Source organism: Pholcus phalangioides, unplaced genomic scaffold, assembly GCF_987345545.1.
Source record: "Pholcus phalangioides strain wild (caught in Gottingen) unplaced genomic scaffold, Ppha-v1.0 ptg000004l_1, whole genome shotgun sequence".
In the NCBI taxonomy this organism is placed as follows: Eukaryota; Metazoa; Arthropoda; class Arachnida; order Araneae; family Pholcidae; genus Pholcus; species Pholcus phalangioides.
Window position 1 is genome coordinate 13,013,387 of NW_028301597.1, and position 27,888 is coordinate 13,041,274.

A 27,888-nucleotide genomic window follows, 5' to 3' on the forward strand; every position below is an offset into this window, starting at 1 on the left:
CAAAGCATAGAACTGAATACAATGATGAATTTATCTAATATGTACATTGATTAGAGTGCAATAAAATTACAGAAATAAGAGACTTTTAAAGTGTCAAGATATCTTATCAATGCTGAAATCTAACAAATCAGGTTTGGAACACTACAGATATCGTGTTAAAACAAGTGAAATGGATAATACAGGGCCAGAACTTCAGGGGGATAAATGAGAACTGTTTTAGGTGGCAAATTTTTAAAAGCAGCAAATTATAACGAATTTTACAGCGGAGTTGGTGGGAAAATTATTCTTTCCCCCCCCCCCCTTCCCGGCTTCGGACAAAAATCCTAGTTTTAACCTCGAGTTAAAGCATATTTTTCATACAATACAACAGTTGATAAATTTCTCAGCCAATACACTTCTATTTTTGTGCATGAATGAATATACATTATATTTTTGCCAGAAATTATCATATTCTCCTACATTAACCAGCATGCTGGGAAATTGAGAGGGAGACCAGCATGTCATGAATATTTGTATTTTCTAGAAATGGATACATGGTAGTAATTCTTAAATAATCACTCATTAACTGTTTAAAGGCCAAACTATAAACAAAATCACTTATTGTTTTGAAATTTCAAATTCAAGGTCTTTTTGCATGCCTATATATAGATCAACTTTGAAAATTTGAAGAAAAAAATTTTTTTCTTTCGTTTTCACGATGTTACATAATTAGAATATATGCACTTGGGGAGAGGCGAAAGTGCAAACTGGTATTGCCTATATTCTCATGATTTTTTATTTCTGGAGTACAGTCATCACACCAAATTTTACATTTGCTACTACAAATTTGAATTAGCAACACAGATTTTTTTTACATAAAAATGTTTGCAGAAAATTCAACTTTTTTTCTAATGTCCATGATAAAAGAAGGAAAACATCTTTGATAAACCTGTTTGTCACATAGGTTGCATTTAGTGTTTTTCGGCAAACAGCACCCCATCCTTGCATCTCAGACACAATATAAAGGCCATCAGATGACCTGAAATCTTATTTCGGTTTGTAACGTGGACCTGGATGAATTAACCCCTTCATTTGTAGAAGGTTCAATGTCACTTCGGAATTCCAAATGTGAAACACGATTCCACTTCTTGCAACTCAGTAAATTTTCTAATGTGCTGTAATGGTCATATGGCAAATCTTTTCCAGGTGGAATCCAGAGCTGAGGTTTTGATTGGATTCTAGGAAGAATTTTTTTTATCCCATATGCAATAGGGTTTTTTTATTTTTCTTCGGATTGCTCAAAACGGTCTTGCCTCTTCCTTGAACTTTCACATGAGTGTTGCACTTATACGTTTTGTTCCTTTTTTCAGCTTTTGAGGAATACATTTAGGTAGTTTCTAATACCTCATCCTCCTTGTTGCAAAATATATATAGCATTCCACGTACATCTGTTGAAACTTTTCACTAGATCATTTTCAACAATAATTTGCCAATAACATCTTCATCCATGATGGTCCCATTTTCCTTAGCAAGTAATTGACATATCTGCAAGTTAAACATATCCTCCTAGCATGGCCCGCAACCCTGGGGCCAGTGGGATGACCTTTATTTTTTCCTTTCAGATATGTCCCATAGGAGAAAACAGAGGACATTTTAACATCAGTCGTATCAATTTGTATGCGTATCAGCAGATATCTTGAACTAAGTATTTCTATTCTTTTTATTGCAATGTTTTTTAACAATCCCCATGTATAAGTAACCAAGAAAGAAAAAAAAAAAGCGAAGAAAAGAACAATTTACAAGGCACCGCTCTCAGAGTCCTTCTCTGAGGAATGAAGAAAAGACATTGTGATTATCGCTCAACGAAGGCTACTGACAACCACAGTATTTTCCCTATACCAGCAAGGACACCAGCATTTTGGATGTGTGACCTCAGGGCTATAATGTGACTCCTGCTTTTTCAAAGCATAGAAGGCTACGTCTGAATAAAATGAAAATTTCCATGAACACATGTCCACAGTGAAATGCCTGGAGCTGATAAAGCACATGACAACCCCCTCCTGGAATAGGGGGGGGGGGCTCTATAGTGAATCCATAGTGTGGAAAAACAAAAAATGATGAGAATGGTCCAGTCCTAGAGCTCTGTCAACCCCACTCTCATAGGCGGACCATGATACAGCGACAGCTTTGCTGCAAGCTTTTGTATAACAATACCCCCTCCCCAATCTGAAAACTGAAGTGGTTTCTTTTCCTTGCTTCTGAAAAAAGAAGCTACATTCCACATCGGTCTGTACTATCTTATATAGAACACATCTCTCCACAAAACTTCTGAGTTGGACGGGAAAATATTTATCGTTCACATTCAAAAATTACAGTCATTGGATTGTTCGAAATCTTTTAGCGAGTTAGTTGTACATGGAGTACATACATAAAGGATTAATTTTTTTCCCATGTAAAGAATTTTCAACATGGTTTTTCTTCTAACCCAAAGATGGTAAGCAATACTGAAAACATACTCAAAATAAAATTTATCAAAAATGTATCTCTAGTTAACTGTAATAAATCTATGGCTGAAAAGTTGAATTGTTTCCAGGGCCACAACTGCGGGGGGGGGGGGGGAGATATATGAGCATTTGGGGTTTTGTGGACTTTGTGGGGAGCACTCTCGCTCAGCACTTTTCCTTCCTGAAAGGTTTCGTTTTTTACTCTAAAATAAACCATAATCTCAGCTTGGGGGAAAGAGGGATGCTCAAAATTTTTTGGGGGAAATGAGGGGCCCGTGAAAAATCCTGGCCTGAAAGCCCAGCACTAGCATGTGGGGGCCATGCCTAATAGTTATATTTAAAATTTTCTAAACATCCTACAGCTTCTTCTGGTGCAAGATATCTTTTGGACAAGGTTACATACAGCTGAACATAACAAGACTATCTATAATTGTCAATCTTTGGTTTGATTAGTCTTTCTTCCAAGCCAAACACAGCTCAGGCTCTATCTGTTTTAGCCATTGCCCCTGTGAAGGGGTGGGACCGTGTCAGAGAAAACTTTATTATACATAATCAAATGTATATAGACAAAACCTTACACAAAATATTACAGAACAAAATGAGGAAATTAAAAAAAAATGAAAACACAAACACAATATAAACAATTCACCCCAGAAAGCATATTCCTCTGTCATATTACCAAGAATTAACGCCCCTCCCTATTTACATTAAGAATGATGACACCACCCTGGAGATTAAATAGGAAAAATCGAACCGCCGCAATGTAAATTAGAGATATCTATAGAATCCTTCTCTCCTGAAAGGCTAATGTTCCATTTATGGAACATGCATTTTTAAACATGCGTAGCTCGTTCACATGTAACAGTACAAAAAAATAATTGATTTACTTTGATATATCAAGTGGTAGAAACAAATAAAATAATTTTCAATTTACTTCAAAATCGCAAATTGTAATCAGAACAAAAAAAATACCCGAAAAAATTTCAAATTTCAAAATTTTGTCAAAAAGTTTATATTAACCTGACGTTTCCAAATTTATTTCAAAAAATACTTTGAACTCATCTATATATACGATAAAAAATCTGAAATGTTTGAATTAGTTTTTATTTACAAAAATATCAGATAAAAATTATATTCCATTTATGGAATATTGGTCTTCAAACAGTTAAGAATCGAATGATTTGCACTTGCTCTTTTCTCTGCATTTCAGGATCAGTTGTTTTAGAAACTACATTCAGATGGCTGAAGCATTATGTTCATTTATGATACTGAAAATCTTGATGTATTCAAAATGTTGGATTCTGTGTGAGCTTATTTATTCTATAGATTAAATAATTTAAATGGAAACGTAAATAGACTGAAATATAGCTGTATTTCTTTGGTCACAGGGAAAAATTTGAATGAGTAAAGCAACAAAAGAAACACTGAAAAACATGTTGCTATATTATAAAATTTCAGCATATTTCTTCAATTTCTGAACATCAGAAAAACTTACAAAATACAGTATTTAGTAAGTGGATGAGCAGGTGCTGAAATTTTTTCTGTTATCAAATTCCCTGACAAAACAGATTTGCTGCCGTGAAAACCATTATTTATTACGATTCACTTAGCACTTAACATAGATTGATCTTTTAAATGTATTCTCTGTGATCCTCATTAAATTTCACTTCTCGCGGCAAGCCAGAAATGGACTGGACTATTTCATTCACACAAATAACTGGTGTCCCTAGAGTTTTACAGCATGCTGGCTAGTACTGAGCAATACAGTAAGCTTATGGTCTTATCAAATTTTAAAATATTTCAAAATTTCAAATGAAAATTCACTTTATAACCCAAGCTACTACATCCCAACTACTTGATACGACATCAATATAAGTGGAAATTCTTACCAGCTGTTGAATGACTTGCTCAACAAGTTCTCTGAATGATAGATGCTGATTATTATAATGGAGATGTCTGATCAATTTTGCAATAACTTCAGTATCAGTTTCAGATTCAAATTCAACACCTCTATTCATCTATGAAATTGAAAATAAATTATGAGAATAGTTTCTGCTGTTGATACAAAAAAATGCACAATTGAAAGTGCCATTTTGTTACATTGTGTACACTGTGCAAGCACTAATGTAAACATAACATATTTACACTATGTCAGTTATTTGCTTGTTTCTTCTCATAATGTTTCTTTTAAGGTAACCATGACATGGAAAAGTGACTAAGGTTATTTCTAAATAGTCAACAGATAAAATCTAGTGGAAATACAAAGATAAGACTAAATATAAGGAAATGTATTGCTTTGGGGCCGTTCAAGTATTACGTAAGCAAATTTTTAGCCATTTTCGACCCCCCCCCCCTCTTGTTAGCAAAATTCAGCAAAACGCTGATCCCCCTCCCCTCCTTGTCAGCAAAATTTCATCAGCCCTGCCTCTGAATCCAAACTCATCTTATATATAAATGTGAAAGTATGTTCTTTATACAAATCTGCAGTTTTAGACAGATCGTCGCCAGATTTTACATATATACCAAACAGGTCCGGGATTGAACCGTAGGCTACTTTAAAAGGTCGTCAGAGCTGGGAAAATGCCCGAAATGGGCGAAAAACTGTCGGGCAACAATGATTTTGGGGCCTCAACAATTACTTTCGGAACGTTTATTTTGGTTACCGTGGTTCTCAACAATGCGTTTCAGACGTGTATATATGTCTTTACAATGGTTTGTCACACTTTTAATTCTGTTATTATAACAGTTTATTCCTTTATAACGGTTTTTCACTTTTCCAATCCTCCCATTAATTCAAGAAAACCCGGGAAGCGCTGGGTATTTCTGCTAGCCTATATACAGGGTGTCCTGTAAATGATAATGCTGCCTTTATCTCATCAACTACCCATCGTATAGGTATAGTTTCAATTTGAAAAATTCTTAAAAGGCGTTTGAATAATATTTGCTGCACAAGCTGGACGTATGACGTCGCTAACAACAGAGAACAACAACTATGCTGACAACTACGCTAAAAATGTTCAACGCCAACTGATGAACTCAATGCTTGCCTCAAATCATCAACACTGTGGTACACGAAGTTAAAAAATTATCATTATCCACCAACATGCGAGTTCAACTGCAAAATGACTCGGCACTGCTATCATTTTCATATCAGTTGACCAACCAGTAGACCCAAGCACTGGACCGATTACATTTCCAAATGGATTTTGCCAGTTGTTAAACTCAGTTCAAGAACTTGCAGACAAAGTCTTCCCAAACATTCAACAAAATGACCAAAACCATGAGTGGCTTTCTGAGAGCGATTCTGGCACCGAAAAATGACAGTGTGAACAAGATCAATGAAAAAATCCTAAAAATTATTCCAGGAGACTCCACATCTTACAAATCGGTTGACACTGTCACAGACATTTAGTTCTGTATCCTGCAGAATTTCTAAACTCCTTTGGATATTCCGGGTGTGCCACCACACAATTTGACCCTCAAAGTCAGAGCACCTATAATGCTTTTAAGAAATTTGGACACACCGAGACTCTGGTGCCATTGCAGACTCTGCGTGAAGAAATTGCACAATTGCATCATTGAAGCAACGATTCTAACTGGATGTGACAAAGAAAAAAAAGTCTTCATTCCACGTATCCAAATTATCACTGAAGAAATGGCATTCACTTTCAAGCGATTACAGTTCCCGATTCGTTTAGCTTTTGCCATGACAATCAACAAAGCGCAAGGCCAGTCGATAGCAGTGGCAGGTATCAACTTACTTGAGCTGTTTTTCACACGGACACCTTTTCGCATGTTGGTAATAACAAAAATTTGTACATCTGCACACCAGATGGAAAAAGAAAAATATTGTGTATCCACAAGCAATTGCCTGAAGATTTTTATTAAAATATATAAAAATAAAATTAATTTTTTCTTACTTGATGCAGAAATTTTTTTGATTAAGAAATAAGCTATGAATATATAAGTTTTTTACGGGGCGGGCAACGTCACCGGGTATCAGCTAGTATTTTCATAAAGGGTGGTTGATGACGTAAGCATTATCCAAACCCTCCCACCTTGTCATCAAAAGTCAGCTAATCAAAACCCCCCTTTCCCCCTCCCCATCAATGATGACGTAATACTTGAACAGCCCCCTTTTCCTTTGAAACAGAGCCCCATTGAAATGTAATTACACTCTGCTTTCCCTGGTTTATTCAAACAGTTGTAAATATAATCAGGGGTTTAGCTTTCCAATTTTAAATTGATTGTAAAGTATTTAACTGTTTTTCTTGTGCAGAATGGGTTCAGATTCGTTTATTAATAATGAGATATTCTTATATGGAGTTTTATTCAGGAGTTCAAAAAAAAAGAAGTGTTATGTATACGATTCCCTTATTGTTGGACAGATGGGACTACCATGCCATAGTATCTTATTACTGCTATTGAACGTTTAGTCAGTGCACATCGCATTGTTGTTACGATAGTATCTCTGTAATCGTGTGTCCATTATTATCACATATTTGCATGTCTAATCAAATTATAGTAATCAATTGCACCATTACAGGGTGCTTCAGTCAAATATCTTGGAAGAATATGAGGGCATAATAGCAAAGGAAAACTGAAAGGACTATGGACTCATTGAAAGCCAACTAAAAATAAAATTGCCATTCTTTCTCTGAATCAGTACGTTTCACAAGACCTATCTTCAGAGTGTTGAGTTTAATTTTGGAAATAAATGTAGCCATAAGTTACGGACATGCAATTCCATGTTTTGTGCTGTTGGAATTGTGTCCTTTTGATTCGGCACCTGCTAGTGTGGGTTGGTCCCATCTCTAGTTTCTGTGCCGCTTTTACCTTTTCTGTGGGAACCTTATCTATGTTACATGAATTTCCTTTGCAGAGTGCTATACTGCATGCTGTTTGCTAAAGGCAATTGGGTGTTATTGTCATGGTCAGAGGTAGCGGCAAGAAGAAACCAATTAATTGATCTTTTATTAGATAAGCAGCAATTTCAATGGATTGGTTAGTTGTAGATGAAAAGAATGAAATGAATCAATGAAGGGCAGGAGTAATTTTTTGGGAAGAGGTATATCAAGTTAGAAGAGGGAAAAGTTCAGGGATTTTTGAAGTGGATTGAGATGAGAGAAGTGTAGTTGAAGAGATGCTAAGCTGAATGTGTTCTCATGACAAGGGTTCGCAAGGATTAGAAATGGGTGGAACTTAAAGATCAAGGAAGTGAAAAGTCTGGAGCATCCATACTTTTAGTTCTCTTACATATATTTGAGAGTGATAAATCATGTGTAATACTGTTAATGTTGAAAACTTCTAGTATCATAAATTTTCATGCAGAGTATTATCGCCTTGTCTAACAAGTGCAGCAACTCAAGAACTCAAATAAATATTCATTCAATTAAATTTGAGTTGTCGTCGATTGCTTCACTTGGGTGCTATGAGGCAGAACCTAGGGTATAACTGCATGTTTGGGAAAAATTGCGGCCACAACACATACCTTGTTGCGAGCAGTGACAGAAATACAAAAATATTAACTTCATTCTTATAGACATAATGCTTTCACTATGATTCAAACTTAGATCATGATGGCTATAATCAGAAGAAACCTTAGTTTCTCTAAACATAGCCACCACATGGGGGAAAAAGTTATGGCTGTTCATATACAGTGTATATGATATATAATGTATATTCATACACTGTATATAAATAACACTGAATGAAAATGCAATGTGCAAGCTGTTAACCCTAGAGTGCATACTGTTGCCGATTGACATCTACTTTAAATTTTCAATATATTTCTTTCCCTATTGCCAGCTGGCAACTTCATGTGTGTGTTTGGGACATTCATTATTCCCATTTTTCATTTAAAATTCATTCATAGATGAAGGTATAACTAAAAAAAATAAATGTAACCTGTCAGAAAAAAAAATCATGCACTGTAGGATCGAAATATAATATGTTGATATACGTGAAGTCCTGTTTGAAGGCTAGAGAGAGTAACGTGCAGAGAAGTGATATTGAAACCATATGGGTTGAGCTTGAGAACAAAAGACGTCATAAGCTTATTGTTGGGGTTTGTTGCAATCCACCGAATAGGGATCAAAACCACATCGCCAAATTGCACGATGAAATTTCCTACATGTGTAAGCGTAAGAGGGTTCTCATACTAGGGGATTTCAATTATCCAGGTATTGATTGGGAGAACCTTTCATCTAGAGATCAGTATGAAAGAGACTTTCTTAAGTTGGTGCTCGAAAATTTTTTGTATCAGAAGCCACTAGGGGTACTGCTATTTTGGATTTACTTCTTACTAGTTCTGAGGATCTAGCTGAACATGTTTCGGTAGGGGAAGAGTTTTCTTCTAGTGATCATTGTATAGTCAGATTTAACTAACTTTTCCTTGGGTAAGGTTGATAACAAAAGACTGGTTCCTTGTTTTCGGAGGACTAACTTTAATGTTTTGAGAGGAAGGTTAGCGGAAGTTTTCAAAGACTGGTTGGAATCAGTAGGGGTGGTAAATCAATGGGTTGAATTTAATACGAAGCTGTCCTCTGTTTTGCACGACGTCATACCCTTTGTTCAAAAAAAGAGTGTTTGTACATCGCACCCTCTATGGTTCACGGATAGCGTGTGCGGAACCTTTATCTTGAAAAGAAAAGAGCATTCAGAGAGTATAAGAGTGGAGGAGGTGACCTATCATTGTTTACTGATAAAAGAAGACTGTTGAAGAAAGCGATAAGGGATAGTAAAAAGGAAGTTGAATCTAGATTGGCAGATAACATCGGCTCTGACCCAAAATCATTTTTTTAATATGTCAATAATGGATGTAAGGGGGCAGTTGGCCCCCTCTCGATAGGAGGCTCTAAGGTAGAGAGCAATGTAGGCATGTGTAGTGCTTTCAATGACTTTTTCGCGTCGGTTTTTAATGGAGATAATGATATTCGATATACGGATGTTGCATGGGGTAATAAAACCCTCAACGATATTCAAGTAGAAGACGTGGAGGTCCTAAATCTTCTAAGAAATGTATGTGCAAGCAAAGCACCAGGACCAGATGATATCTATCCCAGGGTCCTCAGGGAATGTGCTAATAAATTGTTGGGTCCAGTCGCACAAATATACAGGAGTAGTGTTGCTGAGGGTATCGTCCCAAGGGATTGGAAACTTGCTAATGTTGTTCCGATATTTAAGAAGGGTAGTAGAGAAGCTGTGTCCAATTATCGTCCAGTAAGTTTGGCGAGCTCCCTCTCGAAAATTTTGGAAATTATCATCAAAAGGCAGTTTGTGAAGAGGATAGACGAGAATAATGTATTGTCGGATAATCAGCATGGGTTCAGGAAGGGGAAGTCATGTGTAACTAACCTCCTTTGCTTCTATGATCATGTGACTAAGGCTTTGGGTAAGAGCAAATATGTAGATGTAGTTTACCTTGATTTCCAGAAGGCATTCGATCATGTCCAACACGGTAAACTCTTGAAGCATTTACACGAGATTGGAATTGGAGGCAACTTGCTAAATTGGATAGAATCGTGGTTAAGAGATAGGTCACAATGAGTTATGGTGAACGGGGAATTCTCTGGTTGGACAGACGTCACAAGAGGAGTTCCTCAAGGAAGTGTCCTTGGCCCCATACTTTTTTCACTTTTTATCGATAAACTTGATCAGGGTATCAATGGGATTACTAGCAAATTTGCAGATGTATGCTGTAAGGTTTTGGAGACCATACCTACAGAGGGACATAGACTTGGTTGAAGGGGTGCACAGAAGAGCTATGTTAGGAAGAGAGACTTCATTTTTTGAATATGTTCACATTGTATGAACGCAGGTGTCGAGGAGATATGATCAAAGTGTTCAAAATTTTGAACTGCAAGAATGTTGCTCTCGCGCAAGTGAGAAAAAAGTACACTGAGCAAGAAGTAGGTCACGCAAGGGAAACAATTCGCTTGTCCCCTTTTTTCGCCTCTGCCACCCATGCATCAGGAGGTGCGCATAAGGGGGCGAGAGATGACACCACAGGGGAAAAAAGAAAATACACAACATATTATAAACTTATGTAAGTCATCGAGAAGAAATATAAGATTTCTCTATTTCTCCTCCAAGTTGTAAATATCGATTATATGATATTCTAATCGAAGTTAAAAAGGAGATAAATTATGAATTATGTAAGCCGAAAATACGGGAGAAGATTCTTGGCATTCATAGGAAATTCTAAGGGTTGAAAATTAAATAAAAAAAATTCATTAAACAAAAATTATTTCCAAATTTTCGAAATCATTTTTTAATTTAATCTATAGAGATGATATCTTTTTGTTAAATATTTGATCATGTATTTTTACAACAGATGGCAGCAAATTCGTTCTGGATGAGAGAAATATAAGAAACCCCCGTCCAGTTTTTAATATATAAATCCTCCCCACCCGATATATATTTTTGAATCTTCAATTTTTTTCCACTCCTGACATCACGTCGACAGAATATTCCATAGCTTTTTCCAACATAGAATAATTTTTAGCTTGTGTGTTAAGGTAATTTTCATTTCTATAGTTCAACAAACATTCATGGCGAAGATATTTTTCAACAAACTTGAAGGTTGTGTCCTCTAGCCATCTCATCATCCAATATTCCCGCGGAATTCTAGCGCAACTTCAGGAGACGACTGAGTATGAACAGGTTCACGTTCGAGATCAAAATAAACCCCTCCGTGAGAGCAAAAAGACCCCTCCAGAGCGGCAGGTCACGCCCACTAGCGCATGCGCATAGGTCTACTTAACCGGAAAAAATAGAACCGTTCTTATCTCACTTACCAACTAAATCACTTGTGCACTTGCCAACTAAAGCCGTGTAAACGGCCCTTATCGTCTGCATACATTGTATCGTACTTGGCAACTAAAAATTAAGTTACCAACTAAAGCACTTGCCTCGTGTAAACGGGCCTCACATAAAATAAGGATATTTTATCACTGAAAACCAATACATGAGAATCAAATCAATTTCAGCAAAGTATTAATGTAAAAGTTTTACAAACAAGAGACAAACAAGGTTTCACTAAATAAATATAAAATGGTCACTTATAAGATGAGGAAGAATAATATAAAAAGTTACCAGAAATTTTTTGACATCTTTGTAATTTGTAATTATGCCATTATGAACAACAACAAATTCTAGAAAGTGAAAAATAAAAAACTATTAAAACAATTTCAATACAAACATTCGGAAACCAAAATAAAAATTTGTTAGTCAAATTGTGCTAAGTATTGCACCTGTTACATGAGATGAAGCTTTTCTGTTCAACAAAAATAATCAAAAACTGACAATGAAAAAGAAATAAAACTATCAGTTGAATGATATATTTAAGCCCATTTACCGGCAAAACTTAAAAATCTGATTTGTCAAAAAAAAAAATTTTAATATTACAGATGGCTAATATATATGATTTGCTGTCTTAAAAAACCAATAAATATTTATATATTCCATAACATGGTATCCTCTTAGTTCCAGAGGTACACATATGTGGGCCTTTAAACGATATAATTTCTAATTATATTGTAAATAACACCCAATTTCAACCGTTCTAGCACATATCTGGAAGTTCAAGCTTCTTATTGATTCAGGTAGAATGCAGCTCAATGACATTACTCAGGGATGGGATTGCTGTTGACTCTTTTCAGAGCAGTTTTGGAGCAGTAAATTTAGTGTTTCGGAGAAGCAATCTGTGAATTCGAAGCAGTGCGCAGAATAATTACCTTCGTCAAAAATGAAAATTTTTTGAATCGAGATAATCAGATTATTCAATTTTTAAACATTTTAACCAGTTATAGGGTTCCGGCGTCAAAAATCAGTTGTATGTTTGATAAAACTTGCTCCCACTTATAGGGACGTAAAAATTATAAGTCATAATCCAAGCTGGGCGTAAGAAGAAAAAGTAAAAGTTTACAAATCAAACAAATAAGCATACATTAAAAAAAAAACCTCATGACATTTTGTTGACTCATGACTCTGTTTTCCTCCAATTTCTCAAGAACACTATACATTTTTTCTTTCTGTGTTTTCAGACGAACTTGCCCACTTTCGATGTCTACATCTACAAAGTTTTTTCTCTTTATCCCCACTTCTATCATTTTCTCTGCAGTGTTCGGCATAGTTTTTGATGATAACTGAATTTCCAACTCCCTTTCTTCTGCTTTCAGTCTTTGATTCTCATCTGGTCGTGGAACTTTCTTAAAATTTTTTTGCTGCTGAAGTCTGTCTTGGTACTTCTGATGCGAGCTATGAACAGCTTTCAGAAGATTGGCATCGACATCAATATCTTTAGCATTTCGAGAATGCTGTACATAAGATTTTATTTTCCTAATGCCATTGATATTTTCAACCGAAAGATTTGATCTATGTTGCAGGAAATATTTGTTTACACTCAAGCCCCTCTCGCAGTCTGCATTTCCATGTGGGCAAGACATTAAGGCTGACAAGCACAAGCAAAATTTTGAACTTTGCACTTCCATCCAAGTTTTTCAGATCAAATATAAATCCCCAATACCTATCTAACCTTTGATAACTGATAACTCACATGAGTATCTTCCCACTGCAGAGAAATCCATTCATCCAAGAGAACAGGGGTATCCAAAGGACAAACTTGCGGTAGCTTTGAAGCAATCTACTTAATGCATGATAATGAAGAGTTTTCCAGTCGGAAAATGGGATGCAAATACTTCATTTTTTCCAGCATGGTGTTCTCAAAAGGTAAAACTTTGAGCAAGTGCTTGATGATCTAGCACCTAATAGGAATTTTTTGTTGAGAATATTCCCAACTCAGCAAGATTGGATTCTATTTCAGCACCAACCACCATATTTTTCCTCCAGTTCTCACTGCTTTCTATAGAATTGCTGACCTTCAGAATTTGACTAACATTCTGAATATGTTCAGATTTCAGGAAACGTGCCATAATTTTTCTAACAAGAGCTCCTAGCTCATCATACAAAATGTGTATGAGGGGCTATTCTTTTTCAAATAATGTCAGAAAGCCATTCAAAAAGTTCTGATGCTTCTTTTAGAAACAAAGCTTCCACCAAAACACTTATCTGAAAGGACTTCCTGGATTTGATGCAGTCGAGATGAGTCTGATCTGGACTCCTTACTTCTGAATCAATGCTGAATTATCTCTAATTAATTCTGGAATTACCTTTCATTAATTACATAATGTTTAATTAATGCTGGAATTAAAACTTTCATTTATTTTGGAACTAAAATTCTTTCATTAAAATTATAATTCCTCTTTCATTAAAATTAGAATTCCTCTTTCATTAAAATTAGAATTCTTCTTTCATTAAAATTAGAATTCTTCTTTCATTAAAATTAGAATTCTTTCATTTTAATGCTGTAATTATCATTCATTAAAACCAGAATTTTTCTTTCATTAATTCTAGAATTCTTTCATCAATGCTGAATTCTCTCTCATTAATTCTGGAATTATCACTTATGTTTTTGGAATTATCACACTCAATGTTGAAATTATCTTTCATTAATTCCGGAATTATCTGTCATTGATGCTGTAATTATCACTCATTTATTTTGGAACTGAAATTATCTATTTCATTAATTCTAGAAATTTTCTTTCATTAATTTTGGAATTATCTCATCGATACTGGATTTATTTCTTTCATTTATTGTTTCAAACTCCTATTTATGCCATAAGAAAATAACGGGGGATTGTGCGTGTTTTCACCGAGTCACCGACGAATCTTCCGACGAATGATGTTGTGGAATTTAAATCTCAGCACTGCCAAGGTGAAGACCACTGATGTCATACTCCCTCCAGCTCGATGGTGCAAACATAGTGTGTCCTAAAAAACCCGAACTTTTTTTAGCTCGAAATTCAATTTTTTAATCAATCGGAGGCGACGCGAGTTTTCGGAATCGGAAATACGGACGCACTATTTTCACACCCAAATGCAGGAAACCTTGGCAGAACCAGTTATCTTGATGAATTCTACAAAAAAAACCGGAACAGACACAAAGGTTTTCTATAGGTTACAGTAGCAACGCCGAGGTTGACATCACAGCATGATTTAAATGACGTCAACGAAAGCGAAAGTTGAAGAGGGAAATTTCGGAGAACCCCGATTGGCGCAGAAGCGCCAAATTTTCTCGGAAAATCAACATTATGGTGCAGTATGTAGCAAGAAATTGCTAATGGCGCAGCTTGGCACAATTGGCGCAGCAATCCCATCCCTGCATTACTTGAGAAAAGCAAATAAAATGGCCGATTGAAGAAATTGCAGTGACGAAATATATATAAAATATTAAGTTTTCTAGTATTTTCAAGAATTGTTAAAATCATTTACAATAACAAAATGTAGGGGTATGCTGAAAATAATTTTTTCTAGTTGTTAAAGTCATTTTTGAACAGCACATCGAATTGTATGAAGGTCTACGTATGTGTACCTTCGGCCTCGAGTGGTAAATTTAAATGTGATTACACCAAAGTATCTTACGAGAGATTTTTGTATTTCTCTACCATTTGGAGAGAGAACATTGTTTTCGAAGACACATGCATGACGGAAAAGGCTTATGTTGGACAAATACACATTACCTTCATTAAGAAATACACTATTTGATTCATTTTGATTAAGGTTTTCACTAGTAATTATTTTCACAGATATTGGTTATACACAATCAGTGTTTGACACAATTACTTTGAAAAAATCACAACATGAAAATAAAAGTAATTATTATATATGTACAACAATTAAACCAAATGATTTATTATGATATAATTAAGTAAAGTAATTAAGTATACTTATTCACTTTTTAACTTAATTACAGCATGAGTTTTTATCTTACTTTCCGATATTATTGCAATACCTTTTTAAATAAAAATTCATATACATTGTGCACTTGATTAGTTACTCAAATCATCAGATGGATGTATTTTATTTATTTAGATTTTCTGAGTCTCCTGGTGAAATAGAAGCTATTCTGTAACAGTGATCTTTCAGGTGTTTCTGATGACAGTGACCAATATTTGGCCTGCAGTTTTTAGTGAGGAAGATGACTAACGGATGTAGTTCAGATAGTGACAGTTGCTCAGAGCAGCATAAATAAAAAAAGCCAAGGAACTCTTATTGAAAAAAAAAAAGTTGACATTCCTCAGCCTGTGATAGATAAAAGCCTATAATACATCAATGCAAGAAATAGACCATTGTGATAGATACTTAGCATATCACAGGTGTGTGCTAAAAACAAATAGCTTATTGGAGTTTTCACTCACTTTGGCAATCTTGCTATTCATCACTTTGCAAGTATGAAGAAAACACAGTTCCACGTAGAGAAAGATCTCCAGTTTTAAATACTTTTGAAAATGAAGAGCGTGAGCAAAATCAGTGAAAAGTTGTTCCCAACTCATGAAAGATGTTCGCCTGGATGCAGGGCTGCAACTAAGGGGAAGCAAGATGGGTTTTGTGACCCGGGCGCTAGAACCTGAGGGAGTGCAAATTTCATTCTGAAACCTCTCCAACATTATAAGAGGGCATCAAAATGTGTGCTTACCCTGGGTGACCAAGCATCTAGTTACGGCCCTGCCTGGATGGAGTGAATCACTTTCCCAGATATGTGGACAATAAAAATGTATTAAAATGCAGATTACCAGGATGCAAATCAAGAACCAAGGTAATTGGCATAAAATGCCTAATCTATTTATGGGTTTTGAAAAATAATTGTTTTGAGAGAAGTGCCATTTGATGTAATATATATAGTATACATATATTGCTCCATTTTTGATAATTAGCACTGTGTAATAAAACTAATACATGCTAATTCCTGATGCCTATTGTGAGTTAATGTTTGAGTTTACAATATTTTGTTAATTGCATTTTTAACAGGGTTGCTATATTTTTGAAATACAGTAAAGCCTCGTTAAGTCGTCACCCTAATAAGTTGTCACTCCGGTTAAGTCGTCATTTTTCTTCAGGCCCTTCCACTTCTCATAGACAACAATGTTATTAAACCCTCGTTTACTAGTCGATAATTTCGGTTAAGTCGTCACTATGAAAAAGTTTGAGAAAGAGGAACAGACTATTTTTATGGCTCCCATTAAAAAAAAAGCTGTTAACAGTATTGCCATTTGCTTAAAAGTCACCATAAAATCCTATATAACCAAACGGAACAGTTTAAGTAACAAAAGTTACGCTGGGGAAGTTCATTTGCTGACTAAGGTTTTTGGAACGTTGGGGACTGTTCAAGCTAGATCTCATTTCTGCATGGGCTCTTCTGGAGAAACCGCGAGACACCCAGGCGCAAGAAGCAACGTAAGCACATCGGCCCCCAGGGCATCTCCAGCAAAACAAAAATTTATCGATACGTCAAAGATTACACATAGTGCAAGGAAATAAAAAATTATGTAAATCGAAGAATCAAATTAATCAAGTCAAAGCACAACACACGCGCGAACACGGATAATAAGTAATCATAGAAAGCATGGGCTCTACTAATTTAGGGCTTGAAATTTAAACAAAATATCTTTATTGAGAATATTTAGACATTCTTTCCCAAGTCGAGGTCTTCAGTTTACTTTTCCCTGCCCAGAGCCCCTCCACAAAGTCAAAAGTGTTCGAGATTACTTTTTAGTTGTATCATGAACTACTGATGAAGAATTAAAACACTAAAATTAAATTTGATGTATATGTAAAATTGATTTGCAATAGAGAGTTCTGTTATGAAGAAAAGCTACTTATATATATAGCTTTAGACTAACAGAGCAACTGTTAGTCTAAATTAAAAATTACTAGTATAAATCAAAGTGTGCAGTACATTTTACCACAATTTAAGTAATAAGAAATAAAAAAGGTAAAAAATTGCTATTATTTTTTCTTTCGCGATCTATAAATTTTATTAATATTGTTATTTTGATTCATACTTTAATAAATTTCATATTACTTTAAATTTATACAATTTTCACAACATTGCACATTGAAACTGACGGCACTCCACTTAAGTCGTCACTCCGCTTAAGCCGTCACAATTTTTCGTTAACTTGAGGTGACGACTTATCGAGGTTTTACTGTATATGACATCCATCTTTTTCTCAACCACCTCATTGGACATTTTGCCTGTTGTGGTGTTGCATTTGTATTTATTAATGTCATGTTTTAAATTCCCTCTAAAATGCTGTGCGTAAACAATAAGTATACATTTAACTATACATTTTCATATACACATTTAAACATAGTTAAAAAATATTAAGCATTTCTACTCATTTGAATCCTGAGATACACATGAGTATCTAAAATTTCTTGGCTTCCCAAATACAGAAAAATTTTATTTTCTATTACAATCTACAAACACTAAAAAAAAATATTTGCTGATTTTATTTCTTAACTGTTTTTGAAACTTCGGGTTTGAAAAGGATATACAGAGTGGAAAAAAAGTTTTTTGGCTGGTTTGAAGCTTTATTGGAAACTAATGAATGAATTGATGTAAAAAATTCAAAAAAGTGTTTTTCCACAATGGACTCAAGCTGTTAAAGGGCGGGAATTACACTATAAAAGTTGGATGAAATCCCTTTTATAAAACTTGAAAAATACAACCAATAAAGCTTATAGATTACATCCAAGCAAATGCAACCAATGATCTTATTGGTAGCATTTTTCAAGTTTTATAAAAGGACTTTTATCAAACTTTTATAGTTAATCCCAGCCTACTATTAATGCGCCAGTAACAAAATTTTGCTTGGGCAACACCCAAGCTTTATTTCTGAAGCAGAACAAGCACTATAAAAAAAAGATTAGATGTATCTGTCCCTTTACTAGACAAATCCCTCAATTTCTGAATGGTAAAATCAGGCTTTTGAGAATAGGAAGTCAAGAAAAAAATATGAAATTATTTTAGAAATTAAAACATGACATTTTGAAAAGTTAAGTAATAGAAATAAGTGTAGACTGTTTTCGATAACAAGAAAAAATTTATGCATATTTCGTGGGTGGGGTGCATGTGTGGTGTAACAGTAGTAGGTAGGGCCTCCAAAAAATGGCTCGGGGATCCATGATGTTCTTAAGTCAGCCACCTCATTGGGCAATTTGCCTGTTGTGGCGTTGTATTTGTATAGTGTTTTTCCACCTGCAATGTTTTTTATGACGGTTTTTGGAGAAATGTTATAAGCAGGTATATAAAGTTAATTTCTATTTTAAAAAAAAAAACCAAACCAAGGGTTAAAAAAGGTTTGATCCTTCTTCTAAGAGGAACCTTTTATCATTTGCACTAATACATTTTAACACCTCTAATAAATTTGAATTAGGCCTATGACAATTTAACTATGCACATGTAAAATGAATTGGAAAAATTATATTGGTCCTTTGACCAAGACCACATATCTAGCTGAAGCTTTTCATCAGACCTGGAGAAATTTCATTGAAAATTTAAAATCCATTCACCTAATTTCAATGTAATTGACAAAATTATTTTAAACTTTTTTCAAGTAACAAAACAATTAAGCATTATTCAGTTATTAAATGACACTGATCTCTTCCGTACTATTGCAAAATGAAAATTTTTATCTTATTTTAAAGATCATTAGAAAACAAATTACAAATAATTACAAAATATCAGAAAATATAAAAATCCTCATTTTCCTCACTGCAGAGCAACATTGAAAAACGAGAGTTTTTAGCAGTTGTATGCTGTAAAATTTCCCAGCTTAGAATGAATGCAAAAGACGAGAGAGAAAGAGGAAACTTTCTCTTCACTCTCAGAAGAAAAAAGACCTTGGAAAGGTGCTTAAAAGCATTTTGACACATGTATCAAGTTCATCAGGTATGTCGCTGCCAAAATCAGGAAGCTCCTTCCGAGTTGGGAAAAAACCGCAGGAAGAAATAGGTTTCTTCTACTAAATGTGAAAAGAAATGGAAAAAAAATGATTTCTGAAAAATTACTTCCAAAAATTTTAAGAGGTGACAGTACACACCAATACAAACAATGGTCATCAAAGAATGCATGGTCTAACATGAAACACGATCAGTGTCGTCTTAACGCATGGGCCCACCCGGGCACGGCCCGGGGGCCTCAGGGGAAGAGGGGCCTCACAAAAATGAGATCCGGTTGAAATTCTCTAGAATTTACAAGGTAGGATCTCGGAAAAACCACTTGGCCCGGGGGCCCCTGATGCTCTTAAGACGGCACTGAACACGATAGCACATTTTGAAATGGCTGCTCCGCAAACGTTAAAACAGCATTCATGTTGAAATTTATCGGGAGAAGAGAAAAGAACACCATGCATGCAAATGTAACCTGGTGTAGAAGAAACCGTATACAAATCTGCGTCAGTGAATAAAAAGCACGGACGCCAGCCCGTGAAGTTATTCCAGTATGCAACAGTTCTAACAGTTGTAACGTACGGGATAATGGTGCACTTTAATAATACTAAAAAAGCAGACATGCATTTCATTTACGGAGCTGTAAACGGAAGTACCACAGAGGCAGCACGAATGTACTGCGAGCATTGTCCCGGCGATCCGAAAAAATTTACGTGCCTGCATCAGCAGCCCTGTGAAACAGGATCCTTTTGCTTCCCAGTCTGATGCAGGTTGTACAAGGACTGCCAGGACAGCAGGTGTGGAAGACGAGCTTTTGGAGATGGTGGCAGGTCAGCCAACTACAAGCACGTGAGCTGTAGGCTGTAGCCTTGGTGTGTCATAATCCACTACATGACAGGTGCTGAAGGGCAAGGGGTTTCACCCATACCATTTTCAACGACTCCAAGCATTGAATGAAGATTTTGCTCATCTCATAGACTTCACCTGCTGGCTCCTAAAGCAGAGTGCAGCGCGATGTTCAACTGTTCCACTTCAACATGAGATGGTGCACATTGAATACCCACAATAAACATGTCTGGGCATCTGTAAATCCACATGCGCATCAACGACGCTCCTACATCAATGTTTGGTCAGGAACCATCGGCATAACCTAATAGGACTATATGTATCTTCTGCTGAAACGCCTTGATAATGACAAATACCAGATGTTTCTGCAAGAGGTGCTGCTAGACTTGCTGGGGGATGTTCCAACTACCCTCCGGCAGCATATGTGGTTCCACCACAATGGAGCTCTAGCCCATTTTGCGCAAGAGGTACGGCACTATCTGGACATCACTTTTCGAAACTGATGGATCAGGTGAGGTGATCATCAACATTAGTTGAACGGGCGACCTCAAAAATTGATGGACTTGAGAATACGGAGATTCCAACGGCTACTCCAGTAATCCCAACGGAAAGCAGCAACAGTATCTCTAAGAGAAGCCAGTCCACTTAAGATATGGTACATCAAGCAACTGAAGGTCATTCCACATCCTGAAATCAATGGTAATCCTATAATCAATAGTGACAATCGATTCTTCAAACGATCTAGAGATAAAAGTGGCCAATCGATGCCTAAAAAAGTTACTTCGTATATTGATGAACACTATTCATCCGAGAATACATCTGACAGTGAGGCTTATGAGGAACATGAAATAATTGACGGATGGGAGATGCTGCGGGAGACGCCACATTCACCAGAGTGTTCACGAAAACGAGTACTTTCCACGTACAAAACATATGCCTCCGAAGTGCCAGAAAATACGGGGCGATTATAAAAAAACTATCCCAACATATGGGCCCCTAACTATCATACCATTCACAGAAACTGAATGAAATTTTGGCATAAGGTATTTTGAGGTATGCGCTCAAGAATGATATGGAAAACAACAGTGTCACTCTAACAGTTACGGTTACAGTGAGAAAATTTCGAAAATATCAAATGGCAACACCAAGTTTTTTGTATTGGAATGCGATCTCCATACTGAAAAACACTAAATAGCATTGGAATGGCACCTGTAGCACAAAAATCTCCGGAGCCAGGCAAAGAAAAAGTAAAAAAGGACTTCGCCGTGCACCAGAGCATTAATGTTCGTTTCATTCGTCACACTGTTTCTTCGGCTGAGATCCCAGCCTGATTAGTCCTCCACAAGGTCACGTGGAAAATTTGTGAAACACAATAAAATGCTTTATTTTATGCTGCTTCTCTGTCCTTATTGGTTGTCCTCACTTGTAGCCTATCTACCGCCGGTGATTTTCATGCTACAATTGCCGTTCGAACGCTATTTAGGGGTTTTCACAATGGAGATCACATTCCAATACAAAAAACAGTGTTTTGATATTTTTGAAATTTTCTCACTGTAACCGTAACTGTTAGAGTGACACTGTTGTTTTCCATATCATTCTTGAACGCATACATCAAAATGCCTTATGCCAAAATTCCATTCAGTTTCTGTGAATGGTATGATAGTTAGGGGCCCATATGTTGGGATAGTTTTTTTATAGTCACCCTGTACATCTCATCACATAAGCAGAGCAGACTCCGAATATGAAACGATTGATAGATGGCAGAAGCAAAAAGAGTCAACACGATCATCCTGTTCGCAATACAGTGTCCGAGGAGTTACGCCTATCAGGTACGCAACATATGGTTTCAAAGTATCAGAAAATACATCTTGGGACCCAAGCAAAGCTGATTCAGACTATGAACTCATTGATAGATGGCCGGAACCAAGGCAGTTAGCACGATTACCCAAAGTGCAATGCCAAGTTCGAGAACATATACCTACAAGGTATGTAAATCGCAAGACCAGAATAGACAAAACTGGACATTCATGAGAATCCGAAGTAGTTGGTTCATCCCGCGTCCACACAAAAGGAATCGCCATTACGAGCACAATCTTAAAATAACACCAACAATAAATTAGTGAACATTTCATAGCAGATTACATAAGGGGCCATTCAAGTATTATGTAAGCAAATTTTTAGCCATTTTTGACTTCCCCTTGTCAGCAAAAGAAAGAAAAGCTATAACACACCCCCCCCCCACAATACGTCAGCAAAATTTCGTCATCACTGCCCCCTACCTATTAACGCAAATTGGTGAAATCAGAAACGTACGCGGGAGGAGGGGCATAGGGGGGGTTCATGCACCTCCCTCCCCCCAGACGAAAAAAAAAATTTCTTAAAAATTAAAAATTTCGAAATACCTTTATATGTTATTATAATCGATTTCTGTTAATTTCAATGCTATTTGAAAGGTAACAACTCAAAATCTCTCTCAGAAATTCATTGCAACCCACCCTTTGAGCCATATATGGTAAACCCTTGACCCGCAGACCAAATGTGGCCCTGAAGGTTATCTGATCTGGTTTGCTCCCCTCGAACCTAATTTTGTAAAAACAAACTAAGCGGCACATTTACAAATCGCTTAAATGACCAGTGGCACAATTCCAGAGCATTTAAGTGGCCCATGGAACATTTTCAGGTCACTGGGTTAGGCCAGATCACTTTCAAAGATCACCTATGTAACCCGCGACACAGTTACAGAACACTTAAATGATCTGTGGCACATTTAGAGATCCCTTGAGTGACATGCGGCACAGTTTTAGAGCACTTAAACGGCCCCCAGTGCAGTACTACATATCTCTCAAGTTACCCGGGGAACATTCTCAGATTACTTGAATGATCCGTGGCATAATTAATCACTTGAGTGATGTGTGGCACAGTTCCAGAGCACTTTAATGATCTCTAAATGTTTCGTGGATCCTTCAAGTGGTTCTGTAAGGCAGGGTTTTCCCAACGTGAAAGCTCGTGCGAAAACCTTGATGGTAATGTGGCTATGCAGTGGAACCCTTAATAAATTTTAAATATTTCTTCAATATACAGGGTGCCCTAAGAGTCTGCATTCGCTCTGCGAAACAAGAATCCTCACTTGCAGTAGATAAGTGTCCAAAAATATATATTTGTGAGTTACACATACTGTGACCGTATGATCCATATTTTACGGGGCAGAACTATTTTCATAATGTTCGGTTATTTCATCATAAACTTAACATTTTTAATAAAAATGTTAATTTTGTCAAACTTTCTAAAAAAACTTTCTTTGAAATTTTTAAATCGTGAATTCGTTATTTTAACATGAGCTATGGATCAAAGGAAAAATGTCCATTTTTTTTAGTTTTTTTTTATATGGTCATCCTAGTTATGCACATAGCTTCAGGATAATGAAAAACATGCTTATTTAATCTTTTTTCCCTCTCCACATTCATTTTTCTCATTTTCAATAAACTAATTAAACCGTTACAAGGGGTAGTAGGGGATATAGGAGTAGGATCCACCAATTCAATATAGGCCTGAAGGACATTTGCTCCTCACTTGGGGTCACGTTCTTGGAGCCTCCCACATTTACCGATAGGTGGCTTCGTTCGGATGGGATCCATCTAAATAAGAGAGTGGTCTGGGAGGTTTACGATAGTCTTAGGTCCGGTTTTTTACTCCCAGACCACGTAGTCGGGAATGCGGGTTAGTTAATGGTAATCACAACAGTACTGACTTGAAATTACCCACCTCTGACTTGGATGGCTTCTCGATTGACAACAAACCACCGGGCAAATTAAAATGTGTGTTAATAAATGCCAGGAGCTTGGGTAATAAGAAAGATTTTTTAGAAACTATGATAGTTGTGGAGGGCTTGGATCTTATAGCCATTACAGAATCTTGGGCAAAGGATGGGGATGAATCTTTCTTACACATCTCAGGATACGATACTTTTTTGAGAAATAGATCTAATAGGAAAGGGGGTGGAGTGTTGATATACGTGAAATCCTGTTTGAAGGCTAGAGAGTAACGTGCAGAGAAGTGATATTGAAACCATATGGGTTGAACTTGAGAGCAAAAGACGTCATAAGCTTATTGTTGGGGTTTGTTACAATCCACCGAATAAGGATCAAAACTACATTGCCAAAATGCATGATAAAATTTCCTACATGTGTAAGCGAAAGAGGGTTCTCATACTAGGGGATTTCAATTACCAGGGTATTGATTGGGAGAACCTTTCATCTGGAAATCAGTATGAAAGAGACTTTCTTAAGTTGGTGCTCGAAAATTTTTTGTATCAGCATGTATCAGAAGCCACTAGGGGTACTGCTATTTTGGATTTAGTTCTTACTAGTTCTGAGGATCTAGTTGAACATGTTTCGGTGGGGGAAGAGTTTTCTTCCAGTGATCATCGTATCGTCAGATTTCACTGTAACTTTTCCTCGGGTAAGGTTGACAACAAAAGACTGGTTCCTTGTTTTCGGAGAACTAACTTTGATGTTTTGAGAAGAAGGTTAACGGAAGTTTTCAAAGACCGGTTGGAATCAGTAGGGGTGGCAAGTCAATGGGAAGAATTTAGTACGAAGCTGTCCTCTGTTTTGCACGACGTCATACCCTTTGTTCGAAAAAAACGTGTTTGTACATCACACCCTCTATGGTTCACGGATAGCGTGCGGAACCTTTAACTTGAAAAGAAAAGAGCATTCAGAGAGTATAAAAGTGGACGTGGTGACCTATCATTGTTTACTGATAAAAGAAGACTGTTGAAGAAAGCGATAAGGGATAGTAAAAAGCAAGTTGAATCTAGGTTGGCAGATAACATTGCCTGACCCAAAATCATTTTTTCGATACATCAATAATGGATGTAAGGGGACAGTTGGCCCCCTCTCGATAGGAGGCTCTAAGGTAGAGAGCAATGTAGGCATGTGTAGTGCTTTCAATGACTTTTTCGCGTCTGTTTTTAATGGAGATAATTATATTTGATATACGGGTGTTGCATGGGGTAATAAAACCCTCAACGATATTCAAGTAGCAGACGTGGAGGTCCTAAATCTTCTAAGAAATGTATGTGCAAGCAAAGCACCAGGACCAGATGATATCTATCCCAGGGTTCTCAGGGAAGGTGCTAATGAATTGTTGGGGCCAGTCGCACAGATATTCAGGAGTAGTGTTGCTGAGGGTATCGTCCCGAGAGATTGGAAACTGGCTAACGTTGTTCCGATATTTAAGAAGGGTAGTAGAGAAGTGGTGTCTAATTATCGTCCAGTGAGTTTGACGAGCTCCCTCTCGAAAATTTTGGAAATTATCATCAAAAGGCAGTTTGTGAAGTGGATAGACGAGAATAATGTATTGTCGGATAATCAGCATGGGTTCAGGAAGGGGAAGCATGTGTAACTAACCTCCTTTGCTTCTATGATTACGTGACTAAGGCTTTGGGTAAGAGCAAAAATGTCGACGTTTTTTACCTTGATTTCCAGAAGGCATTCGATCGGGTCCAACATGGCAAACTCTTGAAGCGTTTACACGAGATTGGAATAGGGGGCAACTTGCTGAATTGGATAGAATCGTGGTTAAGAGATAGGTCGCAACGAGTTATGGTGAACGGGGAATTCTCTGGTTGGACAGACGTCACAAGAGGAGTTCCTCAGGGAAGTGTCCTTGGCCCCATACTTTTTTCACTTTTTATCGACAAACTCGATCAGGGTATCGATGGAATTACTAGCAAATTCGCAGATGATGTGAAGCTAATGGGGGTAATCGGGAATGAAAGCGATAGGGAGTTGCTCCAGACCAACTTAAACAAGATTGCAGCATGGGCAAATGAATGGGGTATGACGTTTAGCGTAGATAAGTGCATGGTCGCTCATTTTGGTTCGAACAATCCATGGTTATCTTACGAGTTGAATGGTGTCACTATCCCGAATGCAACTAGAGTCACCGATTTGGGAATTCTCATTGACGAGCGACTTAAGTTTTCTGAACATTGTTCAGCGGTTGTCAAAAAAGCGAATAGAATGCTTGGTCTCATTTTCAAAAAGGTCTCTTCGCGTTCTCCTAAAGTCATTCTTCCGCTTTTTCGAGGCTTAGTTCGTCCTGGACGTCCAGTATGCTGTAAGGTTTTGGAGACCATACCTACAGAGGGACATAGACTTGATTGAAGGGGTGCAGAGAAGAGCTACGCGTGTCCTTATTGGCACACAGGGCTTGAGTTATGAAGAGAGACTTCATTTTTTGAATATGTTTACATTGGATGAACGCAGGTGTCGAGGGGATATGATCGAAGTGTTCAAAATTTTCAATGGGATGGATAGGATGGACCATGAACTTTTAGTACACCGCCAATCAACTGCTTTTACAAGGGGACACCAGTATCGATTGGTGAGGGACAATGCAAGGTTATGGTGTCGCAGGGAATTTTTCTCTAATAGGGTTGTTAATAAATGGAATAGCTTACCCCCGGAGGTAGTAAATTGTAACACAATTGACACGTTTAAAAAGAAATACGATAAACATGTTGGGGTAAATCGAGAAGCTATCCATTCTTAGAATAAGACAACCATAAGTATTCTTGATGGGCATTGTATAATATTTTATCATGTGTATATATTGTTTATAATTTGTGTTAATTGCATTTTTAATGGGGTTGCTGTATTTTTGAAACATATGACATCCATATTTTTATGGGCATCTTTTTATCAGCCACTTCGTTGGGCATTTTGCCTGTTGTGGTGTTGTATTTGTATTTGTTACTTATACAGTTCACAGCCAATCCCGAACGGCTTTTTTGTTTCTCACCGAGAGAGGTTTGAATGGTAAACGTATGGTGTGCATACTTTCTTCAATAGTAATGTGCTGTATGGTGAGCATAAAAAGCACTGTAAAGGACAAAAGAGGGTATTGAACATATGACATCTTAGAGTCTTGTCGCACAGTTCGCGAGTATCTTATTGACCTAGGCTACCATATTTCACTGCTATGTAATTAGTATTTCACAAATACCCACGTTTTTTTAATCTTGACAACTAGTACACAACATCACTTATTTCTCGTTTAAGTATTCACATTAAAATTCATGAAATGCAAGAAACTGTAAAAAGAACAAGAAACTAGTAAAAAAAAACAGATGAAATCAAGGCCAGAACTAGGGAGGGGGCAACTGCCCTGGACACCAAACTTTAGGGGGCTGGCAAATATCAGTGAAGAACAAAAATACAGTTATAAAATCAGAATTTAAGTGGACAGGGTGACAAAATCATGTGTGCCTCTCTTCATAATAATCAGTCACTACCCTGGATGAAATTGTCATTAATGATAAACAATATTGATAACAAAATACAGAACAAGAGGAAAAAATTACTACTCACTGTACTTAGTCATGGGTTGAGTGTGAATTTTGATATACACCGTTCTCATCCGAAATGTGGAACAAGTGGTCAAAGTAAGAGAAAAGGTGAATATAACCCCCCCCCCCCCCAGGGTGCCAAACCAGCACCAGCTATAGTGTGAATATGAACAAAAAAAACTATTCTTAAGCTTCTACAGAGTAAAGCAAGACGAGCTGAGCCTTCAAACAAATAAGAACACAACGAAACTACAGTCAAATCGCTGGATCACTTCCCTTGTGATGAAAGAGCACAAACTGATATCGTGGCCTAAGAGAAGCGAAAAATTCCAACTTGAGCAAAAGCACAAAAGTGAAAGGACAGTCAGTTTTTAGCAATTGACTATTTTGTTTTCCTGGAGCATGCTAAAT

At 36.7% G+C, this 27,888-nt stretch overlaps 1 protein-coding gene across 4 annotated transcripts in view; it reads right to left on the reverse strand.

Annotated features, from left to right (window-relative positions):
- The window catches only part of LOC149086558 (glutamine--fructose-6-phosphate aminotransferase [isomerizing] 2-like), a 222,453-nt gene that overhangs the window by 121,751 nt on the left and 72,814 nt on the right, over positions 1-27,888 (reverse strand). For all 4 annotated transcript variants that reach the window (XM_089256034.1, XM_089256032.1, XM_089256033.1 and 1 more), the window contains exons 5-6: positions 11,580-11,638; positions 4,373-4,501 (exon numbers count right to left, since the gene is read on the reverse strand). In XM_089256034.1, the coding sequence (XP_089112160.1) occupies positions 4,373-4,501; positions 11,580-11,638 (188 nt within the window). The remainder of the gene's footprint in view (positions 1-4,372; positions 4,502-11,579; positions 11,639-27,888) is intronic.